At 28.5% G+C, this 17,732-nt stretch overlaps 1 protein-coding gene across 3 annotated transcripts in view; it reads left to right on the top strand.

Moving 5' to 3' along the window:
- Positions 1 to 17,732, top strand: part of Tecrl (trans-2,3-enoyl-CoA reductase like) — a 99,714-nt gene that overhangs the window by 65,906 nt on the left and 16,076 nt on the right. For 2 of the 3 annotated variants that reach the window (XM_015482145.2, XM_048784576.1), the window contains 7 exons: positions 631 to 736; positions 2,005 to 2,077; positions 3,737 to 3,780; positions 7,537 to 7,594; positions 12,507 to 12,592; positions 13,113 to 13,158; positions 14,039 to 16,402. In XM_015482145.2, the coding sequence (XP_015337631.1) occupies positions 631 to 736; positions 2,005 to 2,077; positions 3,737 to 3,780; positions 7,537 to 7,594; positions 12,507 to 12,592; positions 13,113 to 13,158; positions 14,039 to 14,166 (541 nt within the window). In that variant the 3' untranslated portion in view covers positions 14,167 to 16,402. Of the gene's footprint in view, positions 1 to 630; positions 737 to 2,004; positions 2,078 to 3,736; positions 3,781 to 7,536; positions 7,595 to 12,506; positions 12,593 to 13,112; positions 13,159 to 14,038; positions 16,403 to 17,732 lie in introns of those variants that run through there. The other variant, XM_048784577.1, reaches the window with a different exon arrangement.

Genomic DNA, 17,732 nt, shown 5'->3' with positions numbered 1-17,732 from the left:
ATATTTACTTTTAAAATAATAGCTATGTTAAAATGACAAGAGGCAGAAACTTAGAATACAACAAAAACAAATATATGAAAAGACCAAATATTACAACATCCTATATGGGTAAGAAGCAAAGAAAAACAAATGATGCATTATTACTCTATAGAAAATGAAAATGTAACTTTCTCAATTCTAAAGGAGAATCAGACCATTAAAATTATTCTGTATATTATTAAGTATCAAATGCATCTATTTGAAGCACATTATTTATAAATCTTAAAAATCTACTTTTTAAAAATTTATAAATTGCTTCAATCTCGAGGCATTTTGGTATGAAGGCATTTGCAATTATGATATTTAGATTATTTGTGGGGCAAGTGTGAGCATAACAGTTTAGGATTTATATTGTAAACGATATGTATTATCAGAAGTATAGAATCTTACAACTGTTATTTCATTAACTTTAGAAGAATTCTAGAATAAAATATAAAAGTAAACATTTGTGTTTGGTTACCAGAATTAATATTTTCTAATATGTGGATAATGTAATAAACTAACAAACATGTAAAATAATTAACTCAAAGCAAGAAAGAATTTTGGAAGAGAATTTAATGTTTATGTTTATGTGTGTTTTTCTTTTTCCAGTTTAGCTTGCCTCTTCCATTGCATACATTATATCCGATATCTTTTGGAAACTTTATTTGTTCACAAAGTTTCTGCAGGACACACACCTTTGAAAAATTTGATACAGGTGGGAATTAATGTTATTTGTATTTTAATTATTATTGAGAAAATGAGTATATTGATCATTAGCAAAGCTTTAAGGTATGAATCATCTTTTCCTCAAGACTAGATTTTTCTGATTGTGTCAACATTTATTAAAACGTATGGTTCTGAAATGTCTTTCCTTGAGCAATTCTATTTGAGCTACCCTCAGCCAATAAAGTTCAGAGAGATTTGCCAGGACCTTATCTTACAAGACCAACTAGATACTCCAAGGAACATTTTTCATTTTGGGAAGAGTGAGCACTGAATTTGGATTCTTTAAGTGCCTCCTGAAAAGGATAAATATTACATATGAATTCTCCTAAAATACACACTGGTGTGTGATTAATATGACAATAACTTTATCTTATTTATGAAAGTGATAGTGTAATGCTAAGATTTTTGCTTTTCCCAGAAAAGGTGAATGTAACCGTTATCGACTACCAAAAAGCTATCAAACATGGGAAATTTTTTGAAAGATTGAGTTAAAAACTTATAATGGACACTATTGGTCACTTTGATTTGTCATTTCAAATTCAAATTTAATTTGATTTTCACTTTGAAATTTATTTAAAAGATGTTCTCACATACACACACACACAAATGCCCTGATTTTTGGCAAATATCAGCTTTCTAAAATGTCTCCAAAACAGCCATCTAATTTTGTTGTTGCTGCTGTTGTTGTAACACAGTAGTAAACCCTAGAGCGCTAAGAAAAGATACATCATGAAGAGAAGAAATTATTTATTTATTTATTTTTGACAAAAGACGATCAAATTTATTCTATTGGTGGACAATCTGTATGTTTTAATTCAGTACTCATAAATCTGGCCTATATTACAGAGGTTCTAATCAATCAAGATATATATTTGCTAATGATTAAATAATTCATTCTTTTTCCATTTATTATTAGAACTTTTTATGCAGCAATTAGTTTTTATTTCATTCATATTTTTAATATACAAAACCATTCTTGAGAAATCTTTCTAAAACATAAAAATTACTTTTTACCTATATTGTAAATATTCATTAATGTTAATAATAATGGTACAATGGAATATACATCCTCAGTGATACTGAGTTTTATAATGCTGCCTTAGCAATTGAAGAAATTTATTTTTCTAGCTTAGAAAATTTATACAATTTTTTATACAAAAATAAATTCTCAGTGTATGAAATGAATATATGAGCTAGCTTTAGAGGATTTGACAAGTATAGTTTCCATAACATCTATTTTACTTTGTCTATTTGTAGGGTTGTGCCTTTTACTGGGGATTCACTTCTTGGATTGCCTACTACATTAATCATCCACAGTATACACCACCATGTATGTAGAATTTCTTCTCATCTAACCATACACTAAATTGCTAACCTCAAAATTCTAGCTTAGACAATTTATACAATTTTTTTATACAAAAAAATTATTGAAAATATTTGTTAAACTGTAAATTTGCTATTTCTTTTTTAGTTGAACATTATTATGTAAGTGTAAATTTAAGTAGGACTCAAATTCAGTGAAGCATCTGTTACATTACAATACAGATTTCAAGTGGAAAGTAAGTACCTTGTATAGACAGTCTGCACCTTACAGGTTTGAAATATGTGTCTATTCCAATGCCATATATCATAGTTTAAATTTTCAGTTACCACAGTGTGTTATTGCAATTGTACAAAATGCAAATTTTGCAACTAATGCTTAAATATACATAACTTTAGTCTATTCCTAGATATACATAAGTGACCGGTCATATCTGGCATTAATTGGTAACTGCACATCTGTTATAATCATATATGTAGAAGCTCTTTTTGATACCATTTATCAAGTTTACAAATTTTCATTCATTGGCATGTGAGCATGTGATTAGTATTTGTTTCCTGATCAGACTAAGTTCTATTAAGGTAAGATTTGGTTTGGCTTTTCCTATAATTTATCACAAGCATACAGTAAGTGCAGTGTCTGTTATATGAATTCCTAATGGAAATTGCTGAGTGAGTGAAGTTATGTCAAGTTGTATCAACTTGATACAAGAATAATGGTAAATAGAAATTAGTATAATACAACTATTACAATTTAGATAAAGAAGAATGTTTCATTATAAGAAGAAACATATATGATATTAAGGTAAACAATAGGTATAAGTTTTATAATAAAAACATAATACAGCTGGACATGGTGGTGCAGGTCTATAATCCCAGTGATTTGGGAGGCTGTGGCAGGAGGGTCTCAGGTTCCAGACTAACCTCAGATCCTTAGATCCTCAGTAACTTAGTAAGGTCTTAAGGTCTTATTTCAAAATAAAATATGAGAATGGCTGGGAATTGGCTCAGTAGTTAATCATCCCTGGGTTTAATCCCTTGTACCAAAAAACAATATATATATATATATATATATATATATATATATATATATATATATATACACACACACACACACATACATATACATATACATATGTATATATATATTTATATATAAGTACATTTTATATATAAATGTGTATATATTTATATAAACCAGCTAACATAGTGCCTGTTATAAAACACTCCTATACATTTGACTGATTAAAATAATGAGTATTTAAAAACAATGATGCAAAATACTGATTATTATTAACATTTTATGTTTATTGTTAGACATTAAATAAAAGCATTATGTGGTATTATTATGTGTTGTTAGGCCATTATAGTTTGGCTTTTAAAATGAGAAATGATAAATGAGAGAGATAAAATATTTTTTAAAGAGCTAAATGACACCAATTAATTTTAGAGATTTTTTTAAATGTCCTTATAGCACTAGAAAAGAGGTATTTTATTTTCAACAAAACAATTACACTTTAGTATCACCCTAAAATGTAGATAATATAGCTCACCATACTGCTGGTTAGGGAATAGTCATGACCATGAAGCCATTAAACATTTTGTGAATTACATCTGTAGTGTGACAATACAGAGTGTTTGCATAACAAATTCTTTTCCTACTTTCTAGCATTTGGAAATAGGCAAGTCACAGTATCTGCTATCAATTTTCTGGTATGTATCAAATATTTACTTGCTACTCATGCTCTAATTTTGGTATTATTAAGAACATAAAATACTTTGCTTTGGAAGATTTGTCATACAGAAAATAAAATCTATTTTTGTATTAATATATTATAAATAATGCTATAAAATGAAATAAATTAAATAAATTCCTATAATCAAATCATTAGCTCTCTAAATCTTTTAATCAAAATGTTGTAGTCACTTATAAAGAATAAAATTATTGTAACCATTGAAAAAATATAGTCAGTGATTCTTCCTATTATAAAGTCACCAATTTATAAAATTTTAAGAGCAAAAACTTTTACAAGTACACCAAATAAACATCCCCAAAACAACTTTGGCCAAATTGTCAATGTAGCTAGTTCAGTATGAAGAAAAAGTCTGTCCTCAATTTTTTATCTTTCTTTTTTTAAAAATTATTTTATGTGGTTTTGGGGAATGAACTCAGGGCCTGCATCTTCCCAAATTCTTTCAGTCCTGTTCTTCAGACCTTTCTATGGAACCAAACATGTATATTGATTGAATTATGTAAAAATTTATATCAATTTGAATATTAGTAAGTCAAACATAATATTACTTCATTTGTTAAATCACTATAAAGCAGGAAATGGTGCTGTTACTTGCATATTTATTTAAATATTATTTTTTTAGTGAATTTGAACAATGTTGCTTTATGTTTCTGTATGTTCATTATCTATGACGTTTGTTATCTGTTACATGGGACTATATGTTTTGTTTTATTATCTAAGAAAATTTTATTATCTAACACAGTTTAAGCTTTAAATAATGTAAATCAAGAGCAATGATAGTAAATGCCTGAAATTTTAGTTATTAAGTCATTTTGTTAACATATAATATGGTAAATGAAGACTTCCAGTTTAAGAATGAATATACCTAAAATGTGTAAATCATACTGAGTAGCATACCAGTGTTTCATATTAAAGTTCTTCTGAAATTAACCAGTAAATAATGGAATCATATACTGAGTTTTAGAGCACAACAGAATTTTCTAATTCTACTCAGCCCTAACCTAAGAAGAAATTATACCAACAACATTTATGCAGGCCGCTTATTATTCTGACTTCTATTACATTTCCCAGAGTTTTAAAGCTGGATCTTAAGATTAAAATTACTGCTAGTCCTAATTACTTAAAATCCATTAGGAAGTCATTCATTTTTGTAGCTAACACACAACAAGGGAAGTGCGGAGGGGAAGAGTAGAAGTTCAATAAATTTGACAAAGGGGAATGAAGGGAAGGGGGGATGGGAATATGAAAGACTGTAAAATGAGTTGGACATAACTTTCTATATTCGTATATGAATATGACCAGTGAAATTCCATGTCATGTACAACCACAAGAATGGGGTCCTAATTAGAATAAGTTATACTTCATGTATGTATAATATGTCAAAATATACCCTACTGTCATGTATATCTAAAAAGAACTAATACAAATATATTGAAAAAGAAAAAAAATCCATTATGAAATTTCTAAGTTGACAATAAATTAATCATTTCTAGGGTTTAGATATAGTTGTTTTATTTTTTCCAACCTTAGAAAATATATAAATAAGTGTTTCATCATGACATTGAAAGATGAAAAATATAGCTTATTGATTTACCACATTTCACTCACTTTATACTGTGTTTCTAATTTTAGTATGTAACTGGTATGTTTGGGGAAGGGCACCCAATGATAAACTATGTATCAATACATGAATACTCTGGCTTTGTATATGAAATTTTATGGCCTGGACTTTGAGTAGAATATTGATGATTTCAATGTTTACTTTTGTTGTGATGAACAGGAAGAAGAAAATGGGTTGAGGGTTAAAATAGCCAAAATATTGATAATCTCAAAGCAAACATATTCATCAGATGAAAAAAAATAATTTTCAAAGATATTTTGTTTCTTAATAAATATTTTATCAATCTCATTTTGCATTGTAAGTGATGAAAAATAAGTATGACATGATATCTATATTGACATGTGCCCATATAAAAAAGGTATACATGTAACATTCATATAACAAATCATTAATTTACAATTAATTGTTTTGTGAAGTTGAAAATGAGACAAATTTAGAGAAGATCAATATAGGATAATAATTTACTAGTGATTACATAGGTAACTAAAATTATCACAAACTTTATTGAACAAATAATATATGTCAGGTACTTGAATTAATCATCATAATGTCCCTAGATTTAAGAATTGATATTTGCAGCTGGCTGGGGATAGAGATCAGTGTTGAGTAATTGCCTAGCATGTGTGAGGTGCAGGATTCAAATCCCAGCACTGTGAAAAAAGAAAGAAAAAAGAATTAATATTTGCATTTAAGAGACAAGAAAAAATTTAAAATTTCTAATTCACTTACTAAGTCTCTCACAACTACTAAATGAAAGATGTGGTGTGAAAATATAGACTCATGTAGCTAAAATCCTATATTTACCCACAGTCACAGGTAAAAACAAAACAAAATAAATAAAACACAAGCAAACAAACAAACCAAAATGAAGCAAAATTTATTAAGTGAAAACTCAAAATTCAGCTTTTTATTCCTAATGATGACTTAAAAATCAGAGCCTCACTTATTTTGTGGAATTATCTTTGTGTGAAATTAATAATTATATTTTTTTGGGTATCTTCAAATATTGTTTTAGTGTATTCGATCTGTTTTTAATGTTATCTCCTGTAAGAACAGTTCTATCTAAGTTGATTATTTCAAATAACAGTTTTACAAAGGAGAAATGGATTTGGGTTTTCTCTTTCAATCTACTTCTTTTCTAAAATTTAAAATATGTTGAAATCTATGCCATCTGTTTTGTGTGAATTACCTAGACATTGCAGTCTGTTAAAATATTATTATATATGAAGAAATGCATACAAAAATGTTTGAAAAGAAAATAGGAAATCAGATATGTTTTAAGAGACTAATAAGTATTAAAGGAACTAACTTTAAAGGATGCTTGGATTTGGGGATTTGTTACTTTTAAAACGATAGTGGCTTTAAATAATAATGGTTTTGAATAATAATCTATTATCAATAAGAACGTACTTCTTTGTTGAACTCATACCTTATCGTACCAGATAAGGTAAATATGGCAAACAAAGGAAGTATCTCACCTTCAAAAGATAGATATTGCAAATTTTCAATATTATTAGTCCCAGGAGACTGTGGTAAGTCTTTGATCTTCTCAGAGGATTATAGTGGCCTATAGCAGAACATTAGTGGAAGTGCCAAGATCAAGAGGACCAATGACATAAGAGTAGCAAGAGTCCTTGTGGGGCAGTACTACTTACAATAGTCATTTTAAGAGCTGAAACCACTGGGATTCACACTTCCTCACTGACTCTGAGAAGATTGTTACTGCATTAATGAACTGAGAATACTGTAAGAAGTCTGTCTTCAGCAATGTGTGCTATGTGTTCATGGTAAGAAAATCTATGTAGAGTAACAAGCTTTAAGCAAATAATAAACACTCATTGATTAATAAGGTGATTTGAACCTGGTTATCAAAAAAAATAAAGTATATTTTCGGAATTTCTCATTGTGTCTAGTTGTTTTATATTCAATATAGTCAAATAGTTGCTTAAATTGTTTTAAAATTTTCTTATTACAAGTAAAAATGTTTGTCTTGCATCTTTGGAATTAATATATTACATGGATTTTATTTTGTCTAGAATAAAAAATAGGCATTGGTTTATCTCTTTATCACACTGAATAATTTATATGTTGTAGGTTTGTGAAGCTGGGAATCACTTCATCAATGTAATGTTGGCTCACCCCAATCATACAGGTTCGTTTCTTTTGTGTTTTATCTTCCCTAGAGTGAATTTTGTTGATAATTATTTTAAAAAGCTTTATTTCAAGTTTTTTTTAAGGAGAATATTAACAGTTGGGAATAACTTAAGAATAATGTACCACATATTTTGTTTGTTTGTTTGTTTTATATATGTTTTCCAAACTAAATGACATTCATCCTAATGATAATTCCCTTAAAATGCAGCGTGCAGGTTTTCAGCTACATCCTTCATTGACACAAACCAAACAATCACACTAAATATGTGATAAAAATTCTCTTGATTAAGAAGTAAATTAGTACAAAATCAGTTGATGAATATTCAAATTCCCGAACACACAATCTTGATCTGATTTGCCAATATTTATACAATCCTTGATAGTTCAAATGACTTTTTAATTTTTTTTCCTAATGAGATTGAACTTTAAAAAAAAAAGCCAAAACTCAATCACAGTAAAATAGGCAGTACCTGGGAGAATATTTTAAATTTAATAGCTACACATATTTAAAAAGTTTATAGTGTGTGCTTATTTAAAGATGGCTTTGTTAAATCAGTCCTCTCATTTAGATTTAATAATATACAACAATTTCTATATAGTACATACATTTATTGTAAATTTCAATTAGAAATTGTCAACATTTGGACTTCAGTTTATTGATCCAGCTAAAAATATAAAGGCAGAATTATGTTTTCAAGCATGTTTTAAGATATACCTGAATTTTTTCACACTTTCTTGATAGGCTGATGAAGTATGTTAAATGCTTTCTCAAATAATTGCTGAATGCAATAAAATATACAACATTACAAAGTAAATTTATTATCATAGAATGTTTGAAAAAGCTGTGCTGTAAGAATATATTTTATTACATTACATAAAATTATGATTACTACTCAACTTTTTGAATTTGTTGATCATCAATAATGTGTGTGGATATCTAAAAATGCTATGCCATGATTTATCGTGGTGAGAAAATTCACATAGTGCAAATGCTCATATGGTTTATTGTCTTCATTTGTATTGAAGTATAGCTTACCTTTCATAAAGAGGTTAAATGTTATTTTTATCTGTTTTAAAATGATAGTATATACTGACTCTCTTTAAAGGCATGTGAATCTCCAATAAAAATTTTCTGAGAGTCTAATATTTTTTGGTGTAGAGAAAAACACAATACAATTTAATAAAAATGCTAAACTTGTTAATGTTATTTATATCACAAATTTTAGTCATAATTTTGGCTTACTAACAATTTGTCAAGCTTCTTAATTTATTTGGAGTATGATGTGATTACTTCAAAATGAAAATTTTAAGACAGCCTGCAATGTTAAAATTATTCATGCAAGAAAGCCATTGTATTATAATATTTACTCCACAATTTATCTAGCTTTGCATGTTTTTTTTGAGAAATCATATCCCATCCTAATTTTCTTTTCTTGATTGAGTTGGTCTTTTTTTGACTTAAGGCTTCGGTGACTTTTTTTTTATCAGAACAGTCTATTAATTTTTAAGGTTATGTGACAGAGTTGGTAATTCCAGATCAGTTTTCCCAGGACTTAAGGTAATCTTCTACTTGGCTGATTCATATTTTATTTTAGTTATAGAAAATTGTGTTGAAGTATGGTTTTAAAGTTAGTTTTGTTATAGTGTGAAATGTAAGGGAAGTTATACATCATATGCCTCCAGCATCTTCATCACTTTCTATTTTAATCTTTTGTTGTTGTGGGATTAACTTTTTTTATCTACATTTAGTAGATAATCACCTGTAGGCAAATTGAAAAATGTTCCATATTATTGAGGTTGATTTTCTTTTTTTACAGTTTTTTTCTTGAGTTCAATTAATTTATTTTTTACCTTCCTGTTTTTTCAATATCTACTTAAGTTTTGGAGGTTTCTTTTGTTGTTTTTTTTGTTTTTGTTTTTGTTTTTTTGGTGATTATGTTCCCTGATGTTCACAAATGCTAGTGGTGTGTGTGTGTGTGTGTTTGTGCTGAATGTGTTTTCTTCTTCACTAAGGTGGGTGGTTACTTTGTTCATTCTTCTATGTGCATTTTAATACTGTGTTTGTTTAATCTTAGCACTACTATATACTATCCTAAATACTAGTCATAACACTACTATATACTATCCTAAATACTAAGTAGAGTGCTTAGAAATTATTAACCTGCCTTTATTCAATTTTATATTTTTTTTCCTTTATCACGTACCCTCAAAATCCAGTCACACATGTATTCTTCTATGGTGTGTTGGTTCACACTGGCTAGGTCCTGCAGTTCCTTTGGAACATAATCTCTTTTTCCCTTAGCCAATCCAGAAAAACCTTAGGTAGCTAATACAATAATTCAATGATAGTTGCTGCAAAGGTTAGGAGGAGATATGGGGAGGAACCTAAAGAAGATTTTTTATAGCATATTTTCTTCTTTATTGACTTTCAGTAAAGGGGTGTTAATTAGGGTGTAATTGGGACAAGTGAGTCATTTCTGTAGACTCATGAAGTTCATGAAAATCTAGATCTTGTAAGGTTTTTGGATAACCTTCAAATGTAATTGTCTAATTCTTGGAGCTTGACCACTTTTATAATTGACTACTGAGTCTGGGTCTGGTATTCAGCTTTCTGTGGCCTCTCATTGCAAAAGATAAGATGTCTTTACATGTTACCAAGGAAGAATTCTAATATTCAAATTTCACTTTTAATTGCCAATTATAAGTTTAAGTTTTAGCAATTGTTTTGTCAAGTATGTTGCCAGAAACTACCACTTCATTCCACTCTTTGAATTATACTGGATAAAACATTCCTCTCCATCAATATAACATATCAATATTCTATTAATAAAAGGTTTCACACCTGCACTGCTATCTTATTTTAGAAGCTGTTTTGCATTGTTGAGCAGTGAAGTACTCATTGCAGGCTCTTTATTAGGTTATTCTAATCTAAATGTCCATTCTAGCATCTGCTTTTAGAGCTACTCTTGGTGACAACCAAGAGATGCCAATGCAAAGGTGAAGGTTAGTGTTCAGAATTGTGTAGGTGATTTTGTAAACAACAACATAGAAATCATGTTTATGTAAAAAATTGATAACGATGCATTCTCAGGAAGTATCTACAATGAGCATTTGGGGCATTCTAATGCAAGAATGAATAAATAACATTGTTCTAAATTGAGTCATCTTTTACTGTATTGATCAAATATTTGATGAAGACTAAACCAAGAAGAGAGGATGACCTTGACTTAGATTGCTTTCTTCAGCCAAAAAATCCAAGAAATACTAAGACATGAAGGTGTTCTTCCTGGAGCACTTCCTGGATCAATAGAATAAACTCTTTCCTCTGGAAGAAAAATCTGGGTTGTGGAGAAATTTAATGTGAAGAGCCTTCTGACTTTCACCAGGCATGTTAGTGCACCTAGTAATCCTACTTTGAGGTTGAGGCAGCAGGATCACAAGTTAAAGGTTATCAGGGCAACTTAGAAAAAAGAAAAGGAATCTTATGATTTTCATTTTATAGAAACTCTATTATAACAAGTGTAGGTTAGAAACTTCATGGAGAATGTGTGTATAAAACTAGTGATCTTTAAACTTACATACTATTACAATTAATACCAACTATATACACTAGAAACAACATTTTCTGTATATATGTATATATATATATATATATATATATATATATATATATATGTTTTTCTGTGTCATAAAACATATCCATTAATCTACAATTTACATTTAGAAGAAATGTGAACTTGTGTTCTCTTGATCATGCCCCCACTTCCAGGGGCTGAATCAACCCATAAGTTAGAGGCCTTTATCCAAATTATCTTTTGTGCATATGGTACCACTGAAATTCAATGACTATAACCGGGGTAAGTTCCTCAATTATCTCTCTTTTGATTACTATAGGCACATTACACAAAGGTGTTTACATAAATCTTATGAGATAATCTCTGGTATTAAATGGCATTTGTGTTTGCCCTTATCTTGAAATGAGCAGTGCATGAAATCTGCACAGTGCTTAATATATTTTTTACTTTGATATTTCAACCATAGTTACAATTTTGAAAATAACATACTGACATTTCATTATGACTTTAGAGTTACAACCAAAAGAGATTAGTTGATTTGTTATCTGATTAAATCTTGTTATGGAGAATAAAACAATAAATTTATAATTCATATTTAATTTTACAAATGTCACAGCTCAAAGTTCAACTTCATATCATTATAAATTTCATTTCTAAAATGTTTCTTGAAAAAATTTGAAGGAAAAAATAACAAAAATCAAGTGACAATATGCTAAATATAATGAGAGCTGTAAATAAGATTCTTAATTTCTGAGAAGAAATAATTTATATGGTATTTATGAATATTAACTATACTGATTTTCAACTTAATCTTCTTATGAGAGATTTTCACACTCCTTTGATATAAATGGCATTCTTATAACTTTTCCTTCGGGTTTTTGCCAATTTAATACAAAGGGAGTTTTGAGGTATTTGATAATCTCAACCAAACACATATACTTTGACGCTAAAGGAGAATGTGAAGAAGCATGCAATTGTCAAAGCACGTTTTATAATTTTAGCATGTAACACTGCTGCAGCTATTATAATATACAAAATAAATTTAAATATTTTTTATTTAAAATATTGAGGACTTTATTATCCTATGTATTGTGCAATGTTACAGCAATATAGTTATAGATATGGTCAAAAATGATAGCTATTTTATCTGAGTCAGAAAAGGTCATAACATTTGAAATTGGGTCTCTTCTGAGCAATTTATAAAATAGGTTGTTGTAAATATACAATGTAATTTCATGTGGTATGTAGTTATTCTCAGGAATTTAGTATTATACAAGAATATAATCAAATTTACAATATGTGACATCATTGACATTTTACTCTACTTTCTAAAAGGAAATAATGCCTGTTTTCCACGTCCAAATTATAACCCCTTCACATGGATGTTTTTGCTGGTTTCTTGTCCTAACTATACCTATGAGGTATGTTGTTCATAAATGTAAATTATATAACTTTATATGATAATATGCAAATTATGTGTTCATATATATATAATACATTATCATATATAATGATCTATTATGAAATGTATATTTGTTTTATCTCTAGATATGGGTTCAGAGATATAGATTTCAATTCAAGTTATAGATTTAAAAAGTATATTTCAACCACTATTTTCACTATAAGAAAAAGAATATCTGTGCATAAATGTATCTGCATTTAAGTAGTTTGAACACTTTATATAAAATGTCTTTAGAGATTTTGAGAATTTTAATATTTATCCAAGTTTTTAAGACAATATTCTCTATTTTATTATGGATAGGGTACAATTTTTGGAATTTTGGACTTTCATATGTAAAAATTGAAATATTAGTTTTGGAAATTTAGTTTATGTCTATTTTTCTAATAATTTAATATTTTAAATTACCTGTTTAAGTGCACAAGTGAACAGATTATTATATTAACTGTATGCATGTGTTAATTTATGTTTTAATTTAACAGATTGGGTCATGGATTAGTTTCACAGTCATGACACAAACATTGCCAGGTAAGACTTTTATTGACAATTACTCAAAGTGAATTGACAGGTTTATTGACAATTACTCAAAGTGCATGAATATTTAAAAAAGAATGGTTTCTGAGATTAAGATACTGTTGTACTAATTTGGTGTGTTTGCAAATGGATTTTAATACTTTATTTTTATTTTTTAGCAGTATTAAAATACTGAAACATCATTTATCTCTATATGATTACTGCTGTAACCAAGCTAGGAAATGTAATTCAAGTATATAAAGCAATGAGATTTGGTTAAAAATAGTGGTAATATGCACTTCATTTGAAACTTTCTTTTGTACACTTACACAATCCCTTGTATGTCTTATTTATGGAAGTTTTCATGAGAATCTAAGAAGGGACAACTGGGGAGCATGAATGTGAAATTTCAAATATAGTGCATCTTAGTGCATGGTAGAAAGTTGATTGCAGTGCTTTCTTTATATATTAGAAGAAATATAGGTAATATCCATTTCATCTATTTGTTCCATTGTACAATTTTGAACCATAATTAATGTGGTTTATCATATTATGTATGTGTTTATATACGTAAAGTCATATTACATGCATATGGAAAAGTATTACTGAAAAAAATTTCAGATCAAAAATTTATATTTGGAATTATTTTATGGCAGTAAGATATTTAAAATGTGGATTAATTTTGAACCTTGCTATGTATTTTTATCTTTATTCATAAATGCAATAAATATTGATTGAATATACATTATGCTAGTCAATGAATGTAAGAATATTGATAAAAAACTGCAATATTTCAGAAATGTTTTAAAAGTTGTGTCTGATACTGGTTCTTTGTTCAAAATAAGTTATTGTATTCATCATAGAAATAAGAAAGGATGATTTTTTTTTCTTCTAGTTGGGATATTTACACTTCTGATGAGTATCCAGATGTCTTTGTGGGCACAAAAGAAACATAAGATTTATGTGAAGAAATTCAACGCATATATGCACAGGAAATCAGCAATAATTCCATTCATATTATAAGAATGTAGATCCTTATCTTGTATAAAGAAAGGCAATATATAAATTCACTAAATAAGACTTTGTGAAAGATAGTTGACTGTTAAGCTCTAGCAATTCATGAATGGCATTTTTACAAAATAAAAATATAAAATTTTAAAATTCACCAAAATTAAAATAATAAACTTGAGGTTAAAAAATAAGAATAATAAATGTAATTAAAGAAGAATGACACTGAATATGTTTTCAAGAGATTGATCTTTGAATAAATTTTTTAAATTTATTCATTATGTCACAACATTCTTTCATAAGACAATTTAAATATTTGAATTCTAAAATAAATGTTTTTGAAAGTCATAGCCTTTACATCCCTGGAATTTCATACATTATTTTGAGAGCAATTTAATTTTTTCCTTTGTTGTTTATTTTGTGACTCTGTGAAATGTCTTATGTTATTAATTTCTTGTGAAAATTGTACTCATATGGAAAGTGAATTTTACATAAATAATCACATATTTTATTTATTCCTAATCTATACATTGTATATTATCATTCTGAAAACATGACAATGAAAATATTTTCAAAACATTATTTGTTAAATCATTTTAAACATGCATTTTGATAAGTTTATGTATAAATTATTTTATATCTATATGTAATTTATTTTATATAGATAAATTATAGGATATTTTCAGATATATACATATATGTAATTCAAATGGATTATATGGCTAAAATTACATTAGTAATTCATGGGCATTTAGAATGGAAACATGTTTTATTTTTACATATTTTAAATGCCTGTAACCTCTCAGGTCTGTGTGCAGGTTTGTGTGTGTGTGTGTGATTGTGCATATAATTATGCACATATGTTTGTCAGAGAAGACTGATGTTATAAAAACCAAAGTGTATACTTGTTAAAATATTTGAAAGAAATTCTCAGTTCCTTCATTTTAAAATTGGGATTCTTTAGATTGGTAAGTTTCGAAAGCCTTTCTAATTCTCAGATTTTATAATTGTGTAACAAAATGTCCTAATTAAAGCTCTTAGATCATATACATGTATGAAAAAACATCTTAGGAAATGTAGACTTATATGCGCCAAGTAATTGTTTATTGTATGTGGCCAATTATTTAAGAAATAGAAGTTTCACCCCTTTAAGAGCTTTAGCTTCATTCCTAAATGTTTACTGTTAAAATATCTCAGGTTACAACCACCACTAACTCTCTAATACCTTTACAGCAAAATAGCATTACATCTATATAACGGTCTTAAAAGTAATGGTTAGTGTATTAAACCACATTTGTCTCATATAGGTATGTAATTAACTATCTATCATAAATATCCTTCCTGGAAACATTAAGGGAAGTTGGTGTTTTTATGCCTGAATCTTGAGTGAACCTAGGCAAAATGTGCACATTTGTTTGCAAGTAGGAAATCTTTATTGTTGCAAAGAGGAAGGAATTCATATCCAACTGACCTTTCTCTTTGTATTGTGTATATATGCTCTTATCTCGGTTGTTCATTCATATTTGTTTCTTCTCAATTATTGTTGTAGACGTGCCTTAGTTAACAGATACCCCAATTATGAAGTTTTTCAAAATTTATTAATTATTTTTACTTCTTGGGTTTCTGTATATTTTTCTCTACATTATTCTCTGTATTTTTCTCTATTGTCAAACACATCACTAAGAGAGCTTGATAAAATTATACCATCTTTTTTTTTTTATGATGGTAGACAAGCATATAAAATCCTGCACCAGCCACATATACACCTTCAGTTTAAAACTTTTCTTTTTCATAGAATTTCATAGAGTTGCTGTACCTCAGGACATATATACTGCCCACACACATAAATGAATGTACATAGGCAGACTATAATTTCTTTGAGTTGTGTAATTTCTTACATTTTTCCTCTTTATCTAGCTTTCTCTAGCCAAGACTTTCATCCCCATTGTATTTACCTCAATTGTTTCCTAATTCTGGGCTTTGGTACATGTTCATAATCATGCTTTGAAAAGTAGGATGGGGAGCAGAAACAGATCTCTTATGATTTCCTCTGTATTTAAACTCTTTAAATGAATGTGTATGGCTTTTTCTCTTAAATGTAAAATAAAAACTAGAATGAAACTCTAATAATATGTATTCATTACATAATATTTTGTATTGTTATTTAAGAACTTTGCCATTCCTTTTGATACAAAGCAAATCTCTATGATAACATCATACATTAACCCAGATGTTCTTTTGACACAGATAACTTAATTTCAGCTTATGGGATCTTTTGTAGAAAAAATTTTCATTACTGCATAGATTTTAGGTGTCCTTACTGTTTTTAGATCTCTGTGGGTTTGATGGCAAGGGGGAATGTAATTGCTGGAGATAGTTCAGAAAATTGGGCATTTAAGTATAAAGTTAAAGTGAAAATTAATATATGCCATATTTCGTTTAAAGTGTATGTAATAATTTGACCATATCCATTAAAAAACAAGGATAGGGCCTGGGAATGTGGCTCAAGTGATAGCACACTTGCCTGGCATGCGCAGGGTGCTGGGTTCAATCCTCAACACCACATAAAAATAAAAAAATAAAGATGTTGCGTCACCAAAAACTAAAAAATAAATATTAAAAAATCTCTCTCTCTCTCTCTCTTTAAAAAAAAAAACAAGGATAATTTAAGGGTGAAAACTATATACACATACATTAGATAAATTAACTGTAACATTACTAACATAGTTATTGAAGTAATATCCTCCCCTACATGTATTTCATTGCACCTTCTTTTCACAAAATGCCTACCCTCTACTCTTATAAAACAGTACTTACATTCTCAGACCCTAAAGTTTCTATAGGTGTGTTTTCAATACTTGTGATTTTTATGTTAAGGTAAGATTCTAATGATATTAACAACTAATACATTCTATGATTTTAATAGATAAATACATGAAGGTGTATTTCTAATTTAATAAATATGTATATACTTGGTATCTTCATAAAAGTGGTAAGTGGTGGCCAAAAATTTTTGACATTTGGGAAAGGGACAAGTCTATTGCTATCATCAACCATGTCAATTGGAGAACAGTACAGGGATTCTGACACTCCCTATACAATTTTTCATACTCCATTTTTGGATAGATCTGTTTATGGAATTCAGTGTTAGATGTGAACAATCAGTCAATCAATAAGAATAGAAAAGGGACCAAAACAGCCTCAACTTTTTAGATAACTTGCTCATTGAAGAGACAAAAAATAAACCAAAATTGAAATTCTGCATATATCCTTGCTTGATTATTGAATATTTAAACCTTAAATATTCTTTAAAATATGCATATGCACACAAAAAAGATAAAGTTGATAACTGCAGCCATGCAATTCTCCCACACTCCTGGGATCTATTTGACTCACATTCCTCACAAGTACATGTTTGCTCTTCTCAAAGCATCCTACATTTCTTTGGACACTTAGAAGTATGCCTGTCCCTTTCATTAATGTCTTAGAGTTTCATGGATTTTTTGTTGTTTTGTTCCAATTTTACTATTGGATGATCAAACATTCTTAAAATTTGTCAATAATTGTGACTAAAGGAATAT

The sequence above is a fragment of the Marmota marmota genome, unplaced genomic scaffold, assembly GCF_001458135.2.
Source record: "Marmota marmota marmota unplaced genomic scaffold, marMar, whole genome shotgun sequence".
Taxonomy (NCBI): Eukaryota; Metazoa; Chordata; class Mammalia; order Rodentia; family Sciuridae; genus Marmota; species Marmota marmota.
This window is presented reverse-complemented; position numbering and strand designations above follow the sequence as displayed.